The sequence below is a fragment of the Lichenostomus cassidix genome, chromosome 4 (genome assembly GCF_008360975.1).
Source record: "Lichenostomus cassidix isolate B80296 chromosome 4, HeHo_3.0, whole genome shotgun sequence".
Lineage (NCBI taxonomy): Eukaryota > Metazoa > Chordata > Aves > Passeriformes > Meliphagidae > Lichenostomus > Lichenostomus cassidix.
Window position 1 is genome coordinate 65,430,205 of NC_139484.1, and position 20,982 is coordinate 65,451,186.

The 20,982-nt window shown below is 38.5% G+C and overlaps 1 protein-coding gene across 4 annotated transcripts in view; it reads left to right on the forward strand.

The window, feature by feature from the left end:
- The window catches only part of SH3BP2 (SH3 domain binding protein 2), a 37,805-nt gene extending 16,823 nt beyond the window's left edge, over positions 1-20,982 (forward strand). For 3 of the 4 annotated variants that reach the window (XM_085059665.1, XM_085059666.1, XM_085059667.1), the window contains exons 2-13: positions 8,632-8,771; positions 9,815-9,917; positions 11,572-11,689; positions 12,268-12,338; positions 12,713-12,801; positions 14,145-14,210; positions 14,780-15,368; positions 16,887-16,995; positions 17,341-17,396; positions 17,838-17,919; positions 18,174-18,233; positions 18,645-20,982. In XM_085059665.1, coding sequence (XP_084915791.1) covers positions 8,633-8,771; positions 9,815-9,917; positions 11,572-11,689; positions 12,268-12,338; positions 12,713-12,801; positions 14,145-14,210; positions 14,780-15,368; positions 16,887-16,995; positions 17,341-17,396; positions 17,838-17,919; positions 18,174-18,233; positions 18,645-18,782 — 1,620 coding nt within the window. In that variant the 5' untranslated portion in view covers position 8,632 and the 3' untranslated portion in view covers positions 18,783-20,982. Of the gene's footprint in view, positions 1-2,836; positions 3,093-8,631; positions 8,772-9,814; positions 9,918-11,571; positions 11,690-12,267; positions 12,339-12,712; positions 12,802-14,144; positions 14,211-14,779; positions 15,369-16,886; positions 16,996-17,340; positions 17,397-17,837; positions 17,920-18,173; positions 18,234-18,644 lie in introns of those variants that run through there. The other variant, XM_085059664.1, reaches the window with a different exon arrangement.

Here is a 20,982-nt window from a genome sequence, read left to right on the forward strand (position 1 = left end):
ACGCTGCAGTTCACCCGGCAGAAGTAACTCTGATACACAGTTATTTATTTGTATTTTCCCAAGATTGCCTTACTTAATAGATGAAGGATTCAGGAAAGTAATTTACACTTGCTCTTTTAAAATCTACCATTGTGAAGCATGCAGGTAGCAAATATATTAGCCCTCAATATAATGGATGTGTTTCCACTGTGATCTGGAAACTTGGGATTAAACTAGTTTGGTATAATTAATAAAATAAGACTTCTAATAATCTACTCCTTATTCAAGCTTATTAAAGTCAGTAAGGGATTAACAGAATGTCCTTCCTTAATGCCTTACTATACTGCAGGCTTTTATGGAAATATATAATATATGAATTCTTACATTATTCTGAGTGGAACTTAACTACTGAGCTGACTTGCTGCAGCTGAAAGAAAGTGAGTTTCATGCTATCTTCATTTTTTTAGTGCTTTTTTTATTTTTCTGCCTTGCCTGTTGTTGTGGTCTTCTTGTGCTGCTTTTATTTGCAGTCCATTCTTGCAGTTTCCTGTAAACTTGTCAGCAAGAGGAAGTGCTCCTGCTGCAGTCACAGCTCAGCCCTGCGGTGAGACAAGTGAATTTATACCAGCAAGGACAGCTTTCTGCAAGATGTGTTTGTGCCCTTAAATCCCATTAATGAATGATAGTTTGGATTGCTTCTGACTGCCAGTAAGAGCTGTTCCTAACAATGGCAGAGATGATTGGCTGACTTTCTCAGACAGTGGCCCTGCTGGAATGAAATCCAAGTGTTGGTTCCAGATGCTTTGATTCTTCCTTTTAAGACCATCTGAGTAATATCTTATAACATTAAAGAAGTTAAGTATCTCCTTTGGAGTGAAATTCTGCCTAGTCTAGCTTGGTACAAGGCTGCTTCTCACCACTGATTTTGTGGGGATAAAGGAAGGTTAGTGGTCTGAAAACCTTATACTAAAGGTCCATGCATAATAGAATTTTGCTTTGTGAAGAAGGATATAATTAATACTTTTTCACTTCTATGGCCAATATGTCAATCAAATCCATACAGCTTTCATGTCTTTTCAGTTTTCTTATTTGCAATTTTGAAACACAATCCTTCTGATGAGGATTTGGTCTAGAAAGCTAAACTGAATTTTCAGTCTGCCAAAACTGTGAAACATCTAAACTTGAGCTGTTCCTTGGTGGAACACTAGCTTGTGTTTGTGAAGTGGCTTCTGTTCTGATTCTTGGACCATCTTGATAGTGCTGGAAATCACCAGAGAAGTCAAAATGGGATCTTGGAACTTGAAATGAAAATTCCTGCTGCATTTCTGAGTGCTAAAGTGAAGACACAGAGAGGACAGCATCAGAAAGGTTAGAGAGGAAAAGCAGCACCTCAGGAACATGGGTTGGATAAAGGAGGTGTGGTTTAACGAGGCTGCTGATGCCAAAGAGTGTGGTAATATAAATTGTGGAGTTTGGAGGGGAAAACCAAGAATTTGGCGTGTCACATCAGAAAAGGGAAAGAGGAACTGAAGCGTTTTTTCCAGTGTTACATATACTAAAGGGCTGTCGTTCTGATTCTAGTTTTTTTTTCACTAAGTTGGAGGTAAAGCTTGCAAAGATGCAAAAGATGCAGGTGTAGAAGAATATGCAGAGAACTCAGAGAGAAAAGATTGCTCTAGAGCAGTGTGCCTTAAATGGGTTACTGATACTGTAGCAAATAAAGCAAGTGAATTTAATTCACAAACCTCTGAGCTGAGTCCTTTGTACATATCTTCAGTGTGAAAAATCTGTTAAGCCACTGAGACAACTGGGTATTGATCCTTATTGAAGAGCACTGGGATCTTGTGTTGATATGCTGATCCTTTTGGCTAACAGGTGTGTGGTATTTATGGTTTAATTTCCCCTCCTATTTCACCCACCCTCTTGGTGGGTGCCCTATGGTGAGAGAACTGTTTTTCTAGCCCATACAGCCATGAGCAGTACCTGAAATGTTACTTTCTTTTGTGCTTTGACTGTTGGGTGGTTTACAAAAGGAGATGTTGGATGGAGACTTCTCCCTTCTATTTTGGGGTACAGATTCATGTCCATTTCCCCAAAAATATGTGAAGTAAATTTTGCTTGACATATTTATATATGTTTTTCCATCATTCTGAAACTTGCTAGTGGGTTTTGTCTTGTTCAAACTTTTGAGCCTGGAATGTTGTTTAAATCTAGACAAGTCAGTGAAACACTTGAATCCTTTTAAGAACTCTGGCTGAAAATAAGTGTAAGACAAAGGCATTTATTCATCATCAATTGGTGATACTTGTTATGTAGAACTGTGCACTGAAAGCCTCTTGAATTCGAATTTTACTGTCTTTTGTGGTTTGTGTAGCATCAAATGTACAGGCAAGACTTGCTCTAAAGCATATCTATGCTGCAGAATTTTTCAGAGTGACTATTTTGAATGGTTTGGGTTGAAGAGGGAAGGGCAAGCTCCAGCTATGGGTGAGAAAATAGATTAATTACTTACACTTCTGTGGTGCAGTGCAAATACTTGAGGCACAGGCTCGTCAGGAGCACAGGCAGCATTTCTGAGCTCTGCCCCTGCCCGTGTGAGAGCTGGAGCACACTGAGAGAAAACAGGACGACTTTCTTTTTCTCCCGTAGGAAAGTGGTTGATTGAAAGGTGAGAAGGAAGAAAGTGAGCACTGGAAAATCCCCTCTGCTCTTTAGCTCGATGTCTGGCAAAGGTTTGAGTTATGGGAATTGATTTATAACCTCTCTGGGAAGCTGGGAAATCTGACCAAGACAGTGCTGCCCACTGACAGTGGGGGAAACAGGAAGTATGAAAGGAAACAAGTCATTGCCTCGGCGTCACTTTTGGCCACAGCGCAGTGCAGATGCACAAGCAGTTGGGGCAGAGTTTCTTTTCCTTTTGTGTGTCGAGCAGACAGCAGCTACAGCTGTGGCTTTCAACCTGGGAATACCCAAACCGGGAAGGAGTGCAGAGATGTTCCTGCCATGCCTGAGAGGGGTCATAAGTTGTTAATGGCTTTGTCATCACAAAGGAAACAATCATTCGGTGAAACTGTCAGCAGGAAAACTATGTGTCGATCAGAAAAGGTCACCAGGTTAGTGCTTTTTGTGGCTGGTATTTCTGTCATCTTTTCTCCTTCAGGTAGAGAGCAGACTACAAATAAGAGTAGGATATGGTATCTGGACTAAAATGCTTTTAACTCATGCAGAAAATTAAAGGATAAGGAATTGGAGGGGAAAGAGATGAGTTGGGGGTTGGTTGAAAATTCTGCCAGAAAAGAAAAGCAAGTTGAAGCAAGTTAAGGAGAGTGAACTTAGTTATAGCAGTGTATCTCAGTCGGACTTATTTCTCTCTTCCCTTTGTCTGGTAAGGCTTATTTGCCTTCAGTGTTTGTACTGTGCTGTTAAGCTTTCTGAGAGAGTATTGTGAAAGAGGCTGTTAGAAGTATTAAGAAATGGAATGTGTAACCAACAAAGTGGGAGTGATATGGAAAAGTATTTCAAAAGTTCTGGAGAATTGTTACTAAGTGGACAAGAGACCTGATAATTCTGCAGAAAGCAGTTTTACGAGCAGATGGTAAATGTTTAGATAGTTGAATCAGAGAAGTCGTTCTTGCTCAGAATTGCTGAGAACATGTAGCAGAAACTTTTCCTGTTCTGCAGTGTGTATTGCTGCCTCATTTTTGGTAAAGCCTTTTGCAGAGACTGATACTTCAGTCTCCCTCTAAATGAGGAATACATTAATTTCTCTAAGTTATGTGTTACATATGTCATGTTATTTGTAAATTATATAATCAGAAGTTAACTAGCATCTTCCATTACTTTCAAGATAAAATTTAAAGACTAGAGGTTATGAGATTACAGTTTTAAATGTTCTCACACTTAATTGGCATAGAGTGCTGTATTACAAATTCAGATCAGGTTTACTTTTTATTCTGCAGCTTTGGAGGCTGTTTTCTTGCTTTTTTCCAGCATGACCAAACTGGGCTCCAGGACAGACCATAAATATTATTATAACAAGTGAGAATTTTTGAAACAAGTTTTGGCAGCTGTAGTCTGAGATGAGGGTAATGTTTTTTACACCTATATATTGCAATCATGGCAGATAATCACATCTGCCATATATTCTGCTGAAGTTAAGCAAGAAAGGAGGACTCTTCCAGGATGCAATCCTTAATTGAATCAACTTGTATTTGCTTTAATTGGGCTGAATTCCAATAGCTCTTAAAGGCCAAGAGGGGTAAGTGGTTTTGTATAATGTAATCCAGATTTTTAATGTAGCAGAATTTTACTTTTACTCATGGAGGGACTTTTAGTCTGTCAAATTATGCCCTAGCCTCCAGTCAAGCCATTCCCTATACACTGAGTGATGGGTTAGGTTAAAATTGCTTCACAGAGGTATATGTTTGCCTGCTACACAATAACAAAAGTCTGCTATCCATTCAGAGTTTGAGCTTGATAGCAGTACTATGATTCAGAAAATACTTCTGCATCTGACTGGCCATATCCTGGTTCCAGGATGAAGTGTGTAATTTCACTTTTTTCCATGCTGTTTACCTTTCAGGGTACCTTGAAATAAAAAATGGCTCATTGAGATAGTTTTTGAGCAAAGTATATATGACAGACTTGGACTGATGTTACTGATACTTTAGCAATACACTGCAAATTGTATTTGGTTTTGGTTTTCAGTCTGACAGATCAGTTTGCATGTATGAAGTAGTTACAATAGTATTGTATAAATCTTTGTATCATGCTCCAGAGCACTGATTGCACTGTTCTGTCTTTCCAAAAGTACATCCTTGAATGATGAAGCACATCCTAGAAACTGCTGTTCTACTGTTTCTCCTACTGTACTCCAAGGTCTTTCAGCTCCCTCACAGGCATAGGATTGCCATGAGGATCACCTGAGAAACAAAGTGATGCAAGGCCTTTTCCTGTCTGCTGCTATCCTCTTCTGGTTCAGAGGGTTCCATTCAGTGGGGGAGAAGATTAATTCAATAGCCACGTGCAATGGGTTTGGGGCTTGGGTGGAAAACTGATTTAAAAAATATACATTTAGTTGCTTGGTGAGTGGGAATAAACTGAGTAGCTGTTAGTAGAAGCTTTCCCCAGACTCTGCATGGGAGTTGTTGCATTCTGTTGGTCACAGGGGATCAGAGTCAGAAGGAGCTTTGGCTGCACTGAGCAAGTCCTTTCTGTTAACTTGGTTGTCAACCCTATGGAAGAAACTCTCCTACACATCAGAGGTGAGAATGTGTAACAGGGCCTTTGGCTTGTAGTGTAAGAATGTAACTGCATGAGAAACAGTTGGGGAATATCCTTCTGGTCTCAGCCAAGCCGAAGGTAACAAGCTCTGCAGGGACTGCTGTGGTGTGTACCTGGTAATGCAGCATCCATCTGTTCTTGGTGTAATGCATTAAAGAAGTTACAACAGGAATGTCAAGAGCTGAAGGAACCACTCAGTGAGCTAAAGGCAACCATATTGTAGATGCTAAGACCACAAAAATCTTGGAGCTTCCATTTTTTTCCTTCTTTTCTCAAACCCCTACAATAAAGATTGTGCAGTTAGATTTGTTTTGACAGCTTTCTCCCCGCAGTGTGATGCAAAATAGCAACATCTGTCCTTACAGAGCTGTTTTCTACGGTCAAGAAAAGAAGAAAAATCTGCCTGGGACTAGGTTCAAAGTACTAAAATGGATTTTACCAGCCTAACTCAAAGATTTCAACTCAAAATACCAAAGTCTTCCCAAGGGTCTGCAATGTGCCTGCAAATGAAAGGGCTTGAGGAGTTTACAGATGTGATGGGGAGTGTTATAAGGCATTGAAATCCAGATAATAGGCTTAGCTACCTCTAAATCTGTTGAAAAGCCTGGTGCATTAGGTGGGCTCTTTAGTTCAAGTAATGTGTACTTGGTGGAATGGAGTTCAGCTGTGTCTCCTTTTACTCACTTCTTTTATTCACTTAGCTGGGCTGGGGAAGTTCTAAGTTTTGGTCTCCATTTTCGGGACTGTTTTATAGTAAGTAGCCAAAAGTAAGAAATGCTTGTGAAAAGAGGAAGCAGAACCTCCTACTCTGCTGTCCTTTCCTGTCAGTTAAATCCTGTAGTTGTCAGACTGTAGAACTGGATTCTTTTCCCCCCCACCTCCCAATTGCTCCTCTGCTTTCATAATTTTCTTTTTTCCTGTTTGCCTTAAATTCTGGCTTTTCAGGTAGAGAGACAATGCCTCCAGAAAATCCATCCAGACATGCTTTAGTGAGTAGTCTGACTGGTGTACTCCCTCAGAGGAGGCCAACATGACTGAGACAAATATTTCTGCATTCTGTATTTACCTAGGGTAGCATGTACTTGTTACCAGTGTTTGACTTTGGCTTCCTAGAAATTTCAGCTTACTGGTTGTTTTGGATAACCTCTCCAAGACACTTAGCTCTGCCTCTTCTGATAGGTTTTCAACCTAGGTGCAGAACACTGAAACAGTTTCACACCACACACTGGGTGCTGAAGTCCTCTCTTCTGTTCTTTGGAGTAAAGGTACAGAGGATTTGAAGACCCAAGATGAACTTGAAACTGTTGGATGGGATGGCATTGAGACTAAAGTTAGAAAAGTAGAATCAGAGTATATTCATCTGAATAAGAAAGTTTCATTTTTACTTAGTCTTTTTTTCTGAATATAACTAGAAACAGACTGAAGTAACTTAATTTCTAAAGTTTGCATGTTGGTGTGCATGGCCTTAAAAGAAGGATTTAGCCCAGGACTTGCCTTTGCAATCCTTATTTCAAGGAAATCACTCTTAGCAGTATTAGTGTGGTTTGGCGTCAGCAGCCAGCTGGGTAACCCTCTCCGTTTCCCTCATTTCAACTTTTCTGCAAGATGTGGAGGAAATAATTTGAAGGATTTAGGGGGGTGGGGGGATGTTACCTTCTGCTACTATTTTTTTTTTATTATTACTAAAGGCCTAAAATATGTGAGTAGCCCCTTTTTGGACCTCTTAACACATTGCTGTTGCTAGACATTTTGTTGTGGAGGAGGAGGAGCAGCAAAGAACAGCTCAGCTTGGAAAAATATCTCAGTCATTTTATAAGAAAAGGGAGGAAACAACAGAAGGAAGGTTATAGCTGAGTAGAACAAAAGCAACTTACCTTTTGGGGAGCAGGGAGGTTCTGGGGGAAAATTGAGGAACTATAGTGCCTTGATATGTCTGCTGTGAGAGGCTTTTTAGGGCCTTGGATCTCATCCTCTCTGGCTCTGCCTGCTCCATAACACTGGGGACCAAAACCTAATTTTTGTGATTAAGTCTTCTAGGCTGTCTAGAGTATTTAATTTAGTTTAAACTCTCCTGGTAGAAATTGCTAGGAATTTTCACCCTTTGCCACATGTGCATCATCAGCAAAAGGCAAACAATTAGCTCTGAGTCCTAAACTGATGCACTGAAGGATACATTGACTTGCATTTCTGTTTTTCCTAAACCGTACAATGGATATATATTTTGCTGTTGCACCTCAATAAAACTGAAACACTTTCTCCTTTTCAGTGTGGGAAAAGCTATCTTGCCTGGAGGGAGTAGTTCTTGGGTATGGTGTTATTCTAAGGTTCTTGGGTTCTGTGCTGAGCCTCACTATTGACCTCCCTTCCTGCCCCTTTTGGTTAAGGGAGAAACAAACAAAATCCATTCCATTTCAGTCCTCCACAGAAAGATTATCTGTTCTAAACCATCATTCCTTTATCAGAAATTAATTCACTGGAACTTCATTAGTTTGCCTTTTACCAGCAAAGGTCTCGAGCCCTACACCTGAGGATAACAGACCCTGTAATGTCTAGGTCAAAATTCCCATTCCAGCCATGCATGATTTCTTTTCTCCATGATACAGTAGGATTTTTAGCCTGGTTCTGTTACCAGTTGAAGAAAGAAAGGGCTCATAATATATCAGAAAAATTTCCTACTTAAGAAAAGAATATGTTTGGTTTAAGAAGACAGCAGAAACAGTGGCAACTGCAGAGATGCCTGGTGGAGCATGACATTAATAATTGATATATAAATTAAATGGAAGCCTGCAGCAATCTGAGAGGAACTTCATTTGCACAGGATGCTGTCACCCATAACATCCAGTGTGAGATAATATACTAATCCTTAAATTAAAGAATTAAGAGTTAGGGAATAAGACATGTAAATGTTAGGAGCAAGTAGTGTTGGATATTGCAGTTCCTAAACTTTGAGGTGATTCCCTCATTGCACGAAAAATGACATTGTATATATGTGTGTCATGTAGCACTTGGGAGAAGAAGCCAGTTTTCTTTCTAGCCACCTACCTGATTAAGCCTCACAGTGTTATCTGGAGTATTTTTAAAACATAAATATTTAAGTAACATTTACTAAGCACTTTTCCTTTGTTTCAACAACTGTCAATCACTTTTGAGAGCTGTATAAAAATAAATCGGGGCTTTTTGCACCAAGTTCTTTTATTCATTACAAAGTTCCTGGAATCTTTGAACACCCTGTCTGTGTTACATTCTTGAGTGCTGAACCACATTAGTTGTTTGGAAAGCTTGTTTAAGGAAACAAGCTTTGCTTCTCAGCACTCATTCCTTAAAGTAAAATCTGAGTTTTAAACTGTTTTTAATTATTCTAAATTGCAGAATGATGGCCTCACAGGAGCAGGTCTGGCCAGTCCCAATGAAGGCAATTGGAGCACAAAACCTTCTGACAATGCCTGGAGGAGTCACCAAATCAGGGTATCTTCATAAAAAAGGAGGCACCCAGCTGCAGATCCTGAAGTGTAAGTTGAATGAGGTATTAACTAAATTAAATGTTTTAAATGCTTGCCTCTGGGGCCAATAACACACTTCATGTTAGCAGACTGTTGAAGCTGTTCTTCCACTTTGTACTGGAATACAATTTTACTGGAATATATGTATGAAAGACTCATATTGAAAGATTTTTCTTTAATTGTTTTGCAACTGTAAATCTTAGATAATAAATGTTGTGGTTGATTTTATTTTGCTTGTTTAGATCCCTTGTCAAGTCCTTCACAAGTAAGATTTTCAAGACAAACAGATTCCCAGGATATGTATCAATTTCAAATACTCTTTTCTGAAAGAAATTAGTACTCAGTTTTTTTTCCAGTTGGTTATTCTGTACTGGAAAAATATCCCCACCTCCTACTGCTGTTGTGAAGTGGAAATTTTTTCACTGCCAACATGGGACTGTACTTAATACCAGTAATTTCTTCTGAAATCAGGGTTTATTTACATGGGGGAAAGTTCAGATTTTGGATTTATTTATATGCTATTCATTTGCTGTTTATAATGAAACTATACTCATATAGTTAAGGACAAAGATTACTCCCTTTGGTAAAGGAAGGACTCTTGGCCTCTTTCTAAAATAGAAAATAAGACCTTTTATTGGCAGCATTGTGTGCTTGTGGTGAAAGAAGAGAAGGAGATAATGGTTTTTGGGATGGATGTAAATATGTATTTGTAGCCTGTGGCTGCCTTCTTCCTCCTGCTTATCCCATGAGTAAAGGAGCACAGGTGGAGGTCAGCCCTGAAGTTTCTGAGGCTTCTTTTGAGGTTTTCAGATCAGCTGCCTCTCAAGTGAGGGAATCACTTACCCTAAGTCCTGAACTGCAAATGGACAGCTTCACTGTGTGACTGATTGTCAATAGTCACTTAACTAGTTTGTGCTCATTTATAATGATTTATAAGGTTTTAGGAATCATAAACAATCTTAAACACTAATTCAACAATTAAGCCAAGTTAAGAGGTCCCAGTTGTTGTACTGCCCTTGGATTTATATTTTGCTCACTTTTTATCTTTTCAGGGCCATTGAGATTTGTGATTATCCATGAGGGATGCATCTACTATTTTAAGAGCAGCACATCTGCATCTCCCCAGGGTGCATTTTCTTTGAAAGGTTACAACAGGTAAGTGCCAGTGAACTTGTTTAACATCCAATCTCCTTTTACTTAGTGCAAGGGGCTATGGGTTTCATTTCTAAAGAAGTTAAACACAGCTACATCTGTTTCATGGGCTAAGCATTGATCTCAGATTCCAAGAGATGTATTCCTTTCAAATTGTATATATGACATTTCCTGTGCTTGGCAAAGGAATAGCCTTCCTCTTCTGTAATTTACCAGTAAAGCTGTTTGAATTGCAATGGGTTTAGTCTTGTTACTGATTAATGCAGACTGCAAGTGCAGATAGATGTAGATTCCTTCAGACAAATTATCTTTGTTCTGTAGTGACCAGAAAGGAATCAGAAGAGAAAATGTACAGAGTTACTGGTGCAGCAACTCTAGTTAGTGTCAAAACCATATCAGCTACAGAGTGATAAATGAGAGAATACATGTGCAAAATGCCTGACTCATTTCACCACACATTTTTAATCTTAATATTTACTTTGCAAGTTGAAGACAAAAATATGTGACTTTCAAGTTAGCCGATACTGAGTGCAGAATCTGAGAATCTGAGTGCAGCATAAGTACCAGGCCTACTAGTGCAAGTCCAACCTAACTTTAGGGAATTGCTGTTGAAATTTATGCTAAGAAAGGTTTAATGACAATGAGAGAATGTAGAGAAATACCACTGTATTGATCCTAACTATTGCAATTTTATTGTATTTTTATATGTATATCTTGTACTGTGTAATGTTCTCAGACTTGTGGAATAAGGAATTACCTTTTCTTGAACTGTGAGAGCATTTTTAACTGAGCACCATAAAGGCATATGTTAGGGGAATGCACTTGTAAACATTGTAGCTAGTTAAAAATTCAAGATTATTTTGTAGAAGGAACCCACACTGTAATTTGCTCATGATGCCAGCTTCTGCAATCCACATGAATGTGAACAATGTGAATTTGTAAATGCTAGGGACTGTTCATTCTTTTTCGTGTATCTTCATTCTAGCAGCCTTGTTGACCTTGTTTGGAATAGGGGCCAGGTTTTCATTAGTATAATGCACAGACAAACATTACTGGAAAAGAACTTTAACTGAAAGAGTTGTTAGACTGTGTGGTTGCATAAGGAGTTTTAAATTGTTTTTTTGCCCCTAGGAGTCCCAAATGCGGAAATTTCTTACACACACAAAAAAGAAAAAGGTTAAGTTATACTTGGTTTAAAATAATAAAATGCATGCAAGAAGGTGTTTAAGACAAATTTGTAAAAATTAAGTTTATTATTAGTTTTTCCTTATTTTCATGGTAAAATGTGTTGTGATTGTGAAATAGTCCCTACTTGAAACAATGACCACCAGCTCTCTGAGTACTACTTACAATGTGTGACACTTGTGAATTAATGTGGTTCATTACAACCTGAACAGCTCAGAGCAGCTGTTTATAGAAGTCTGGCTGGTGGATTAACAAGTGTTCTTCCTTTTACATCGTCCTTTCTACCACGATAATGGAGAAGTACTGCAAATGCACATAGGGGGATTTCTGTGGTGTTTTCCTGGGCTTGGGGGTGATTTTTCATCAGGCAAAACTGGTCAGTAAAACTGCTTTCTGTCATTCTTTATGAGTTGCACAGGAGCATTAACTTTATAGATGAAGGCATTTCTGTATTGGTTGTTCTGTTTCTCAGGGTTATGCGGGCAGCTGAGGAGACAACATCAAGCAATGTGTTTCCTTTCAAGTTAGTTCACATAAGCAAGAAGCACAGGACGTGGTTTTTTTCAGCTTCTTCTGAAGATGAAAGAAAGGTAACTTTCTTCTTTTGCAGTAGAATTTTCCTTGAAGCAAAAAGCGAATCTCGGACTTCCCTAAAATCTAAACGAACTGGAAACACAGCTGTCATTGAAATTTATATACCTAGTTCTTTGGGCTCCTCTGAAAATCATGTCTGAAGTTTTAAGTTAGTGTTAATTCAACTTTTAATTTAGGAAATGGCTACGACATACTAGATGGTATGGGTTTCTCTGTATTTCATAAATATTCTGTATTTATTTTTCACTAAGGAAAAAGTAATGGTGTGTTAAGCCTTTGATAAAGTATGAGAACTGTTCAGTAAAATCTCTCACCCATAAGCACTACAAATATGTACCTGGCTTTAGGAATAACAGCCTGAAATTTGCAAATTGAAAATTTAATATTTCAGTATATTCCTAGGGCATTTTAGATAGTCAAAACATTTGACTGATGAGTCTTTTCAATAAAAAGGTATGAATAAATACTATTTCAGTGGATGTTTCCTGCACAGTTACTCTGTTCTGACAGAGAACAGATACATCTGCGTTTAATAATTTAAAGAATGATGTGTTGTATTTTTATTTTTGTTTAGAATTGGATGCTATCCTTAAGGAGGGAAATTGATCACTACCATGAGAAGAAAGAAACAATAACAGAATTCAGGTATAAACCCTTATTCTTTCCTGGCTTTTTATCACTTTTGCACTAGCTCTTGACAGTGGTCAACTAGTGGTGTTTTAGGCTTTTTGCACCTGCAAGTAACTTCCTGTTAAATAAGAACAGGCGCAGTAAGACCCACGAAGAAAAGCCCTTCCTAATTTATACTTTAAAGAATATGAAGAAAAAACCCAAATCTTTAAATAAGGAGCACTTTAAATGTCAGCTTTGTGTAAAACAACTTAAATCTTTTAAAAGACAGTAGCAACGTATTTGACTGTTAATTGGGAAATAGGAAGAGATTGCTTCTGCTTTTCCAGCATTCCTTTCCAGTGCTGCAGTCCTGCTCAACAGAAGTAACTCTGCCTTTCCTTTTGCAGTGACTCTGGTTCTGATGCAGACAGTTTCTATGGCTCAGTGGAACGTCCCATTGACATCAAGTACTCCCATCATTCAGCAGATAATGAAGGTGACAAATTAAGACACTGATAAATAAGGCTTCCTAATTTGCTTATTTATTTCTTCTGAATTCGGCAGGAATTATTACCATAGCTTAAGTGAACTGATCCAATTTGCAACTGATGTTTTTTATGAAGTGTATGTATCTCTATTGTAGTTTTAAATCAGAAACAGATATGCTGTGCCATTAACTGTTGGTACAAATAAACTAAAGAATTTCAGATCCTTCAAGGAGGTTAATTAAAAGTGAGGACATGACAGAAAGCCTGGTAGGCATTCACAGCATATTTCAGCAACTGAGTTCCCAGGTCAAGAAATATGTTTGTGAAAACCAACATGAGAAGCCTTGCCTCAAGGTTCAACAGAGATCCTTTACTAGGCCTTTCCCCATCTGCCCTTTCAGATTTCTAAGGGCAGTGTTGATGGGAGCAAGAACTCTCATTTCCTGAAAGGAAATTCCTGACTATACTTCCTGACTAGGACAAAAGGCAGGAATGAGTCTTGTTAGGAAATCCTGTTCCATTGCTGCAAATAGAGAATGGACTCATCAGCATTTCATGTGGGGTTGCAGTTTAGTCCTTCTGTGTTTATGGGAGGGAAGGGTTGCATGCAAGGTGAATGATAAGAGGCCTAGTAGGAGTTTAAATTAGGAAAATTAGAATAACTGATTTTTATCAGATATTCTTACCTTTTTTTTAGGGCATACCCCTCTGCATCTTGTCCTTCAGGCTCCTCTTATAATCAATGATGAGAAATTACTGCATAGAAGTAACATGTTTTTTTTTATGGCTTGGTTATTCTGATTTACAGTTAAAGGCAACACTGAAGTCACTTAAGCCATTTGTTGTGGTGCATTTTTTTTGTTGCCAGAGCAAAGCAAAAGAATTAAAATTTTGTAGATCACTAAGCTTGGTTAAGTTTCCATACTGCAAAATCATAAATGTTTCTGTGGTATGGCTAAATTCTGGGGATTCTGTTTTTTCCAAGTGGTTTTACCAATGCATCCACATAATTGTGTCTCTGCAACTGATTTGAACTCTTCTCAGGCAGGCTGGAACACTAGAAAGTGTCACCAAAAAGTAAATTTTTTAACTTGTAAATTGAAAAAAAATTTCATGTGCAGTGTACTTAATCTGCCCCTGTTTTAAGTGGTAGCTTTCTTAATTAACACAAAAATTCAAGGAAATACCTATTCTACACAGCAGAGAGGTGGATCAAAATTATTAATTTTTTTGACCTCATCAGAAGAAATACCTGAAACATATTTGTTATTAAAGAGCCCTAAGTACTCAATACCCTTTCTTGGTTCTAGGAATATTTATCAGAGTCTGACACACTGATTTTTATCTGCAGATTACGACCAGGAGGAAGAGGATGAGTCTTATTTGCAGCCAGATACTACTGACATAGTGAAAGACGGTATGTGATTTCTGTGATTCCCCTCACAAAAGGCCCCCAGTGAAGGCAATATTCATGTGGAATGCCAAGTTATTATTTTGTATTGGTCATAACTATTCCAACTGACATAAAATAACTAAAGTAATCCAGAGGTATCTAATCTTGAGAGGTATTTAGGGTCAGAAGTTTATAATAACAGCAGTAACCACTTACAGAAAGCATTACATGCCTTTAGGGGCATGTTTTCTTGCAGGCCTCCTGCCTGGGATGACCTGTATCTGGTCATCGGTCTGGAGCAGCACTAAGCAGCTCTTTTTTAAGGAAAAAAGAGATTACATGACTTTTAGCAAAGTGAGGAGTCTTTGCTAAGTCATCATAAACCACACCTGAATAAAAAGAGCAGGAGTTTATTGCCTATAACTTTGAGAATTGTGCTGAAAGTTAAATACTTATCCAGCATGTTGACTACTATGAGACCCAACACAAGTGAAATATCTCAGATCACGCAGAAAATTAATTTGAGAAGTCTTGTTTGATGACATACTGTATTCCCCCTCAGTGAGTCATGTTTTTGGGTTTTCTTTCCATAGATATGGTCCTGCCCCCTGCATACCCACCTCCACCCGTTCCTCACGTCAGGAAATCTCCCTACTCAGAAGCAAGGGCACATTCCTATGCTGGCAAACCAACTGCACCAGTACCACCACCACCTCCTAAAAGGAGCTTGCCTGATATCAAACTAGAGGATCTTGGGAACGTGAGAGAACCCCAGCCACAGGGCCGAGCTGAACCTAATCTGAAGATTCAATCCCCGAGCCGGAGACTGTCTGAGCAGCCACCCCCTGTGCCCCCTTTACCTGTGTTCAAAAAGCCTGCCACTGGAAAAGATTCTCACCCATTGCCTCCAGAGCCTCTGCCTCCAGCCCAAGTCCTTGCTCCTCCAGAAGCATGTGAGAAGCTAAACAACTTAAATCTTTCCCCGCGGACTCCTCCTCCTCTGCCAGGCAATAAACCCAAGCTGTCACAGCTTGCTGAAAAGCCAGCAGAGCCCAAAGTGCCAAGAGAACATGGTAAACCTGGACTGTTTGTGCCACTACTGCTCCCAAAGCCACCTGTGCCAAGCCACCAACCCCCTGCAGTCAAGCCTAGAACAGAAAAATCTTCATGTCCACAGTTACAGTAAGTATGAAAACACAACACACTATTGTTTTTCAATTATGTATTAGTTAACAAGTTGACATACTCAGATTCACATCAACATCTGTGTCTCTTCCCTGTACCATCCCTCTCTTTCTCAGTGTTGTGCTTTTCTTGCCTGTTATTTAAAAATTTGCAATGAATTTAGCTTTTGAAATTGGTAAGTAGATAAGCCAAACTTTGAAAAAAGTGACACCAAAATTTTGTGTTTCATTTGTTTTCAGGTATGTATTGAAGCCTTAATAGCCTTTGATCATAGTGAGTAAGAAGCCTTTATGTCAGAACCTCAGCAAACTGCAAAACCGATTTGAGGCTTCTGGGGAGATAGGAAATGTTTCATTTTATATTAAGATCAGCTTTAGTAAGGGATGTGGAACTAGTTATGGTGGCGAATGAGATGAAAGTATTTTTGTGTGTTGTATCATTCAGCAGCTCTGAGGAACAAATAACACACTCTTTAGAGACAGTACAAGGAGAGCACAGATAGACTGGAGTGTGTCTAGTGGCAGGCCACCACCATGTTTGGGCTGTAGCACGTAGAGAGAGCTGCATACATCCAACTTTCAGGAAGGCCAATAGGAGAATCACTGCTACCTGCTACTTAGTGGATGTGTATTTCAAGACCTCAGAGATCTGCAGTGTTGGGATAGGAGGCAGCAGGCAGAAGTCACAACTTGAGAAATTACAGTCAGGTGTTGGGATAAACTTTTTATCATGTGCACAGTGAAACACAGGAGCAGGTTGCTGTGGAATCTCCATCCTTGGAGATACATGAAGTGTGACTGGACATGCTTTCCTGAGCTAACTGATCTGGTTGGACCTGTTTAGTGCAGGAGCTTGGACTAAATCATCTCTAGAGGTCTCTCCTTACCTAAATTAATCTGCAAATACTGCCTCCAGCTCTGGGGCCCCCAACACAAGAAAGTTGTTGACCTGTTTAAACTGGTCCAGAGGTGGCCACTGAGTTGATCTGAGGGCTGGAGCACCTCTGCTATGAGGACAGGCTGAGAGAGTTGAGATTGTTCAGCCTGGAGAAGAGAGGGCTCTGGGTTAGAACACCTTCTAGTACCTAAAGGGGCTACAAAAGAACTGGGGAGGGACTTTTGGCGTGGGCATGGAGTGACAGGACAAGGGGATTGGCTTTAAACTGAAAGAAGGGAGGTGTGGGTTCAGATTAGATATTGGTAATCAATTATTTATTGGGAGGGTGAGGCACTGGCACAGATTGACCACATCAAGTGTGGATGCTCCATCCTTGGAAGGGCCAGGTTGGAAGGAGTTCCAATCAACCTGGTCTAGTGAAAGGTGTCCCTGCACATGACAAGGCAGTGGGAACAAGATGATCTTTTAGGTCCCTTCCACTCCAAACCATTCTAGGATTCCATGACTAGGGGTCGAAACTGAAACTTCAGTTCTAGTTTTACTATTCCTTCAGTGTTTTGGATATTTGTTCTATTTTCTCGATGAGATATTCTTCAGTTTTCATTCTGTTTCTGCCAGGAGATCACCACCAGATGGACAGAGTTTTAGAAGCTTTTCATTTGAAAAACCAGCACTACCCTCCAAGCCAAGCCAACCTGATGATGACTCTGATGATGATTATGAAAAAGTAAGTTCAAGCAGATGATGCATTCTAAAAGAATATCTCTTTCCTTGCTTGTGCATACTTTTGGGAACATTTTAAGTGCATTATTTCAGGAAAAGAGTAACTTTCCAAAAACACAGTGCTATGTAATTTTTTTTTTCATTCCTTTTTGAGCTTTAGTGAATCCCTTGGTAAGTTAAGGAGTTTAAGACTGGATATAAAGGAGAAAGAAACATAAAGTAAAGATAAAATCACCATTAATAATTTCCGATACAGATGATTGTGGTTTATTTTCATAACAAGTTGTTAGTGTTTTGAGTTGTGTATAATCACTTATACAGTGATTTATTTTCTTCATATTTTTTACAGGTTGGGCTGCCTGTTTCAATATTTCTTAATACTTCTGAATCTTTCGAAGTTGAAAGGTAAAATGTGATTTTAAAATAGTTCCTTAGAAGTTCCATAGAAACCTGTACTGAGCCGTAGTCCAAAGATCATTTTGATAGGCACAGCTTGTGTAATAAACACACCTGAAGTGTTTAATATGGAAATCACTTCCTAGGAAAGTTATTTCAGTGCTCACATATCAATTGATAGATGAGAATGCAGTGTGATTTGGTTCCACCTGGAGGAGGTTGTTTTGCCAGGATGCTGGATGGGACCAGAAAGCCAGATGATCAGTACTGCACTGTTGGTTCTGGTGCTAGAACAGGGACTTTCAGCTATGATCTACAATGAACTATTACAACCAAAACAGAGATTTCTAATAAGAATTTTAAGACTGTAGGCATTTGATTTATCTGAGTTCTAGTAATATGTCATGCAGATGAATAACTTTAACATATGTCATTGTTTATTCTTTTTAGGATATTTAAAGCTAGTAGCCCACAAGGACAACCACAAAATGGATTGTACTGTATTAGGAACTCATCTACTAAGCCTGGAAAGGTAAATTGCAATTACTGAATCTGTCCCCCGAAAAAACTTCTTGATTGAGACATACTGCATCTTATATATGACAAAGTGCTTAACAATTTAGATATGGTCTTTACTTAAAAAAAGAAAATATGAGAGAACCTCTATCATAATGTCAGTGATTTTTAAAACTTTTTAGGCTGAATTTTAATTAATTCCTTAATAATACCTTGACTTAGAAGAGCTTTGTAGCATAGACTGAATATGTTGCATTTTTCTTCTTCAAGGTATTGGTTGTATGGGATGAACTTGTAGGAAAAGTGAGAAACTACAGAATCTTTGAAAAGGTCAGTAGCTGCAGTGTGTATGCATCTTTACATTATATATGTCTGTGTGTATAAAATGGGTGTGCATATAGGTATATATCAGAACTAACAAGTTAGTCTAAACTTGTTCTCACATTGGAGAGTAAAAATCAGCTGATTTACAAATATCTGGTCTAGGACGAGAGTTTGTGTACTGAGATGTGGGCTTTCTAGCTGCTGTATCATGTATCATCATAAATTTCAGCTCAGTCAAAGCCTATTAAATTCCTGAGTTTAATTTGGACTTATTTGTGTGATTGACTAGTTAACAAAGCAATAGTGTGTTTGAAAGAACTTCTTAGTTCTGATGATGATGTTTGGGCTTTTTTTCTTTAGACTTTGAGCTGGAAATGTTACTGCCAATGATTACATATGTTTTTTGTTCTTCAACAGGATGGCAAGTTTTACCTGGATTCAGACATCATGTTTTTGAACATGGGAAGTTTGGTGGAATACTACAGCACTCACATCTTGCCCAGTCATGACAGCCTGATGCTTCGGTGTCCTTATGGTTACTCCAAGCCAAGGTGACACAGCAGCCACAGTTCACTGACACCCTACTGCCCTTGAGGACAGGAGTCCTGCTGCTGGTGGACATCCCATTGCTTGCACACACAAACTCAATCTGTTTCCACCATTTATTCTCACATGAATTGTTGTATAAATGCCATTTAATGAACTCTCGGTAAAACCTTACAGTCCAGATCAGTGGACTTTATGGTCTTTTCTTTTACAAAGGTCTGAACTGATTATGCTGTGAAAGCTGCCCAGGATACCCACACCTTTTATAAAACTGCTGCTATTACTAATCTCCTTGGAATGTCGAAGATGAACACGACTAAAGAAGTGATCTGAATACAACTGATCCAGAAAATGGACACTTACAAAAGTATGTCAGAATTTATTTGTGACAGGGAATACTAAAACTCTGACTTGGAGGTACTACTCCTAAAGTCAGCATTGGTGCTCAAGTGAGATATTTTGTATTACTTGTATAGTTAATGTGTACATAATGAAGATTTCTGTGCAAATTATTTGATTTACTATAGGTAAAGAGGATCAGGAAATGTGGCTTTTTTTTAAGCCACCTCATATGTACTTGTAGCTTCTGAGTACAGTAATCACTATCAGGTACTATCTGGCTGATATGGTTTTGGCATCCCACATACTCCTTAATGCCATGCACTTCAGATAAGTGTGGAACAATATTGATTTGGCTTTCATGGGAGCCCCATTACCTAGTTCTGAACTGGAAGAGTTCATGCCATTGGTATTTTTAAAGGGTATGAGAAAAAAGAGAAGGCTACTTGAGATTTAGGGGGAAGGCAAGGGAACCATTTGAATATTCCAAATTCCAACTAGCAGTTTTCTCTCACGTTGTCAAAGGTTTGTCAAATGTTTTTTAAAACAAAGCACAAAAAAGCCCCATTAAACCATGATTGTGGTGCTAGTATCACTCCATAAATCCTTGTGGTCAGACTTTTAGGAGTAGATTGTCTGCCCATGGCATTCTTTTTTGTTCTAGGGCAAAACACACTACCCTAGTCTGCTACCAAGAATTTCTCCAATATTAAAATTTCTACTCAGTTTGTAGTTGCATGCAAAACAAAATCTGGCTTTAATATACTATCAGTGATAGATATTACCAAGGTGATCTTAACATTTGTTCCTAAATATTTTAGGGACAGGTATCCTAAATCCAAGGGCTTGATATTTACACCAAAATTGCTCTATTCCTAAATTTTAATATGGAGGAGAAATTTATTTTAATAATCTTTTAAGTAATTGTTGATCCAAAAATAGTATCATAATGGTCTCATACTCTAATAATGTATACAAGACTTGTAATAATAGTGAAAAAAAATTCTGCCCCTCCTGAAACAGGAGAAGGTGTCTAGCTTTTATCAGTCTGAATCCGTATCCATAAACTTTTTTATTTTCTGTTACTTTCAAAGTTTATACATGCCCATTTTAATCTTGTTACCATTAGATGGTCACAACTTTAAAATCATAACAAAACCATTATAGAATAAGAATTTGCTTTTTATGAAAAGAATAAAGGAGGATTTAATTGCTAGGGAATTTTCCTTACTTACCAGATGGAATATGAGGATCATACACAGGAACTGAGGCAGGAAACTCTGCCTCCATCTTTTTCAAGAGACACAGACATACAGAATATCAGTCTTTTGATCTCCCTATTATCCCTGTAATAGAGCTTGTGTGTAAAAAATGTGAAGAACTTAAAATTCAGATTCGGCTGAATATTGGATATTTTAAGTCTAATTCCTTTTATTTTAAATTAGTATCCCTGTGGTTCACTACCCTGACATGATCCTCTCTAAAGAAGGCTCAGCCAAGACAGCATTTAAACAATATTTTTGGCAAATACTTATATGCATATCAATCAGAGTTCAAGTTCCTTGCAATATTCATCCATACTGTCTACAGAGTAAGATTTTCTCTGTCTGGGAATAATTGACTTCATTGTGTCTTGCCAGTCAAAGTATGGTCTCTCTGGGGCCCTGTTCAGTTATTTGATTGTTTTGGGTTTTTTTCAACCTGACACTCAGAAGATTTTTAAATTGTAAACATCCATTTAAAACATAACACATTCTTTACCTGTGTAATACAAGAGTTGCAAATATGTACATTTTTGTGTTGATTCCCTTTTGTATCTAAATGTATAGATTTCTGAAATGGATAAACTTTCAATGCCAGTTCACCTCAA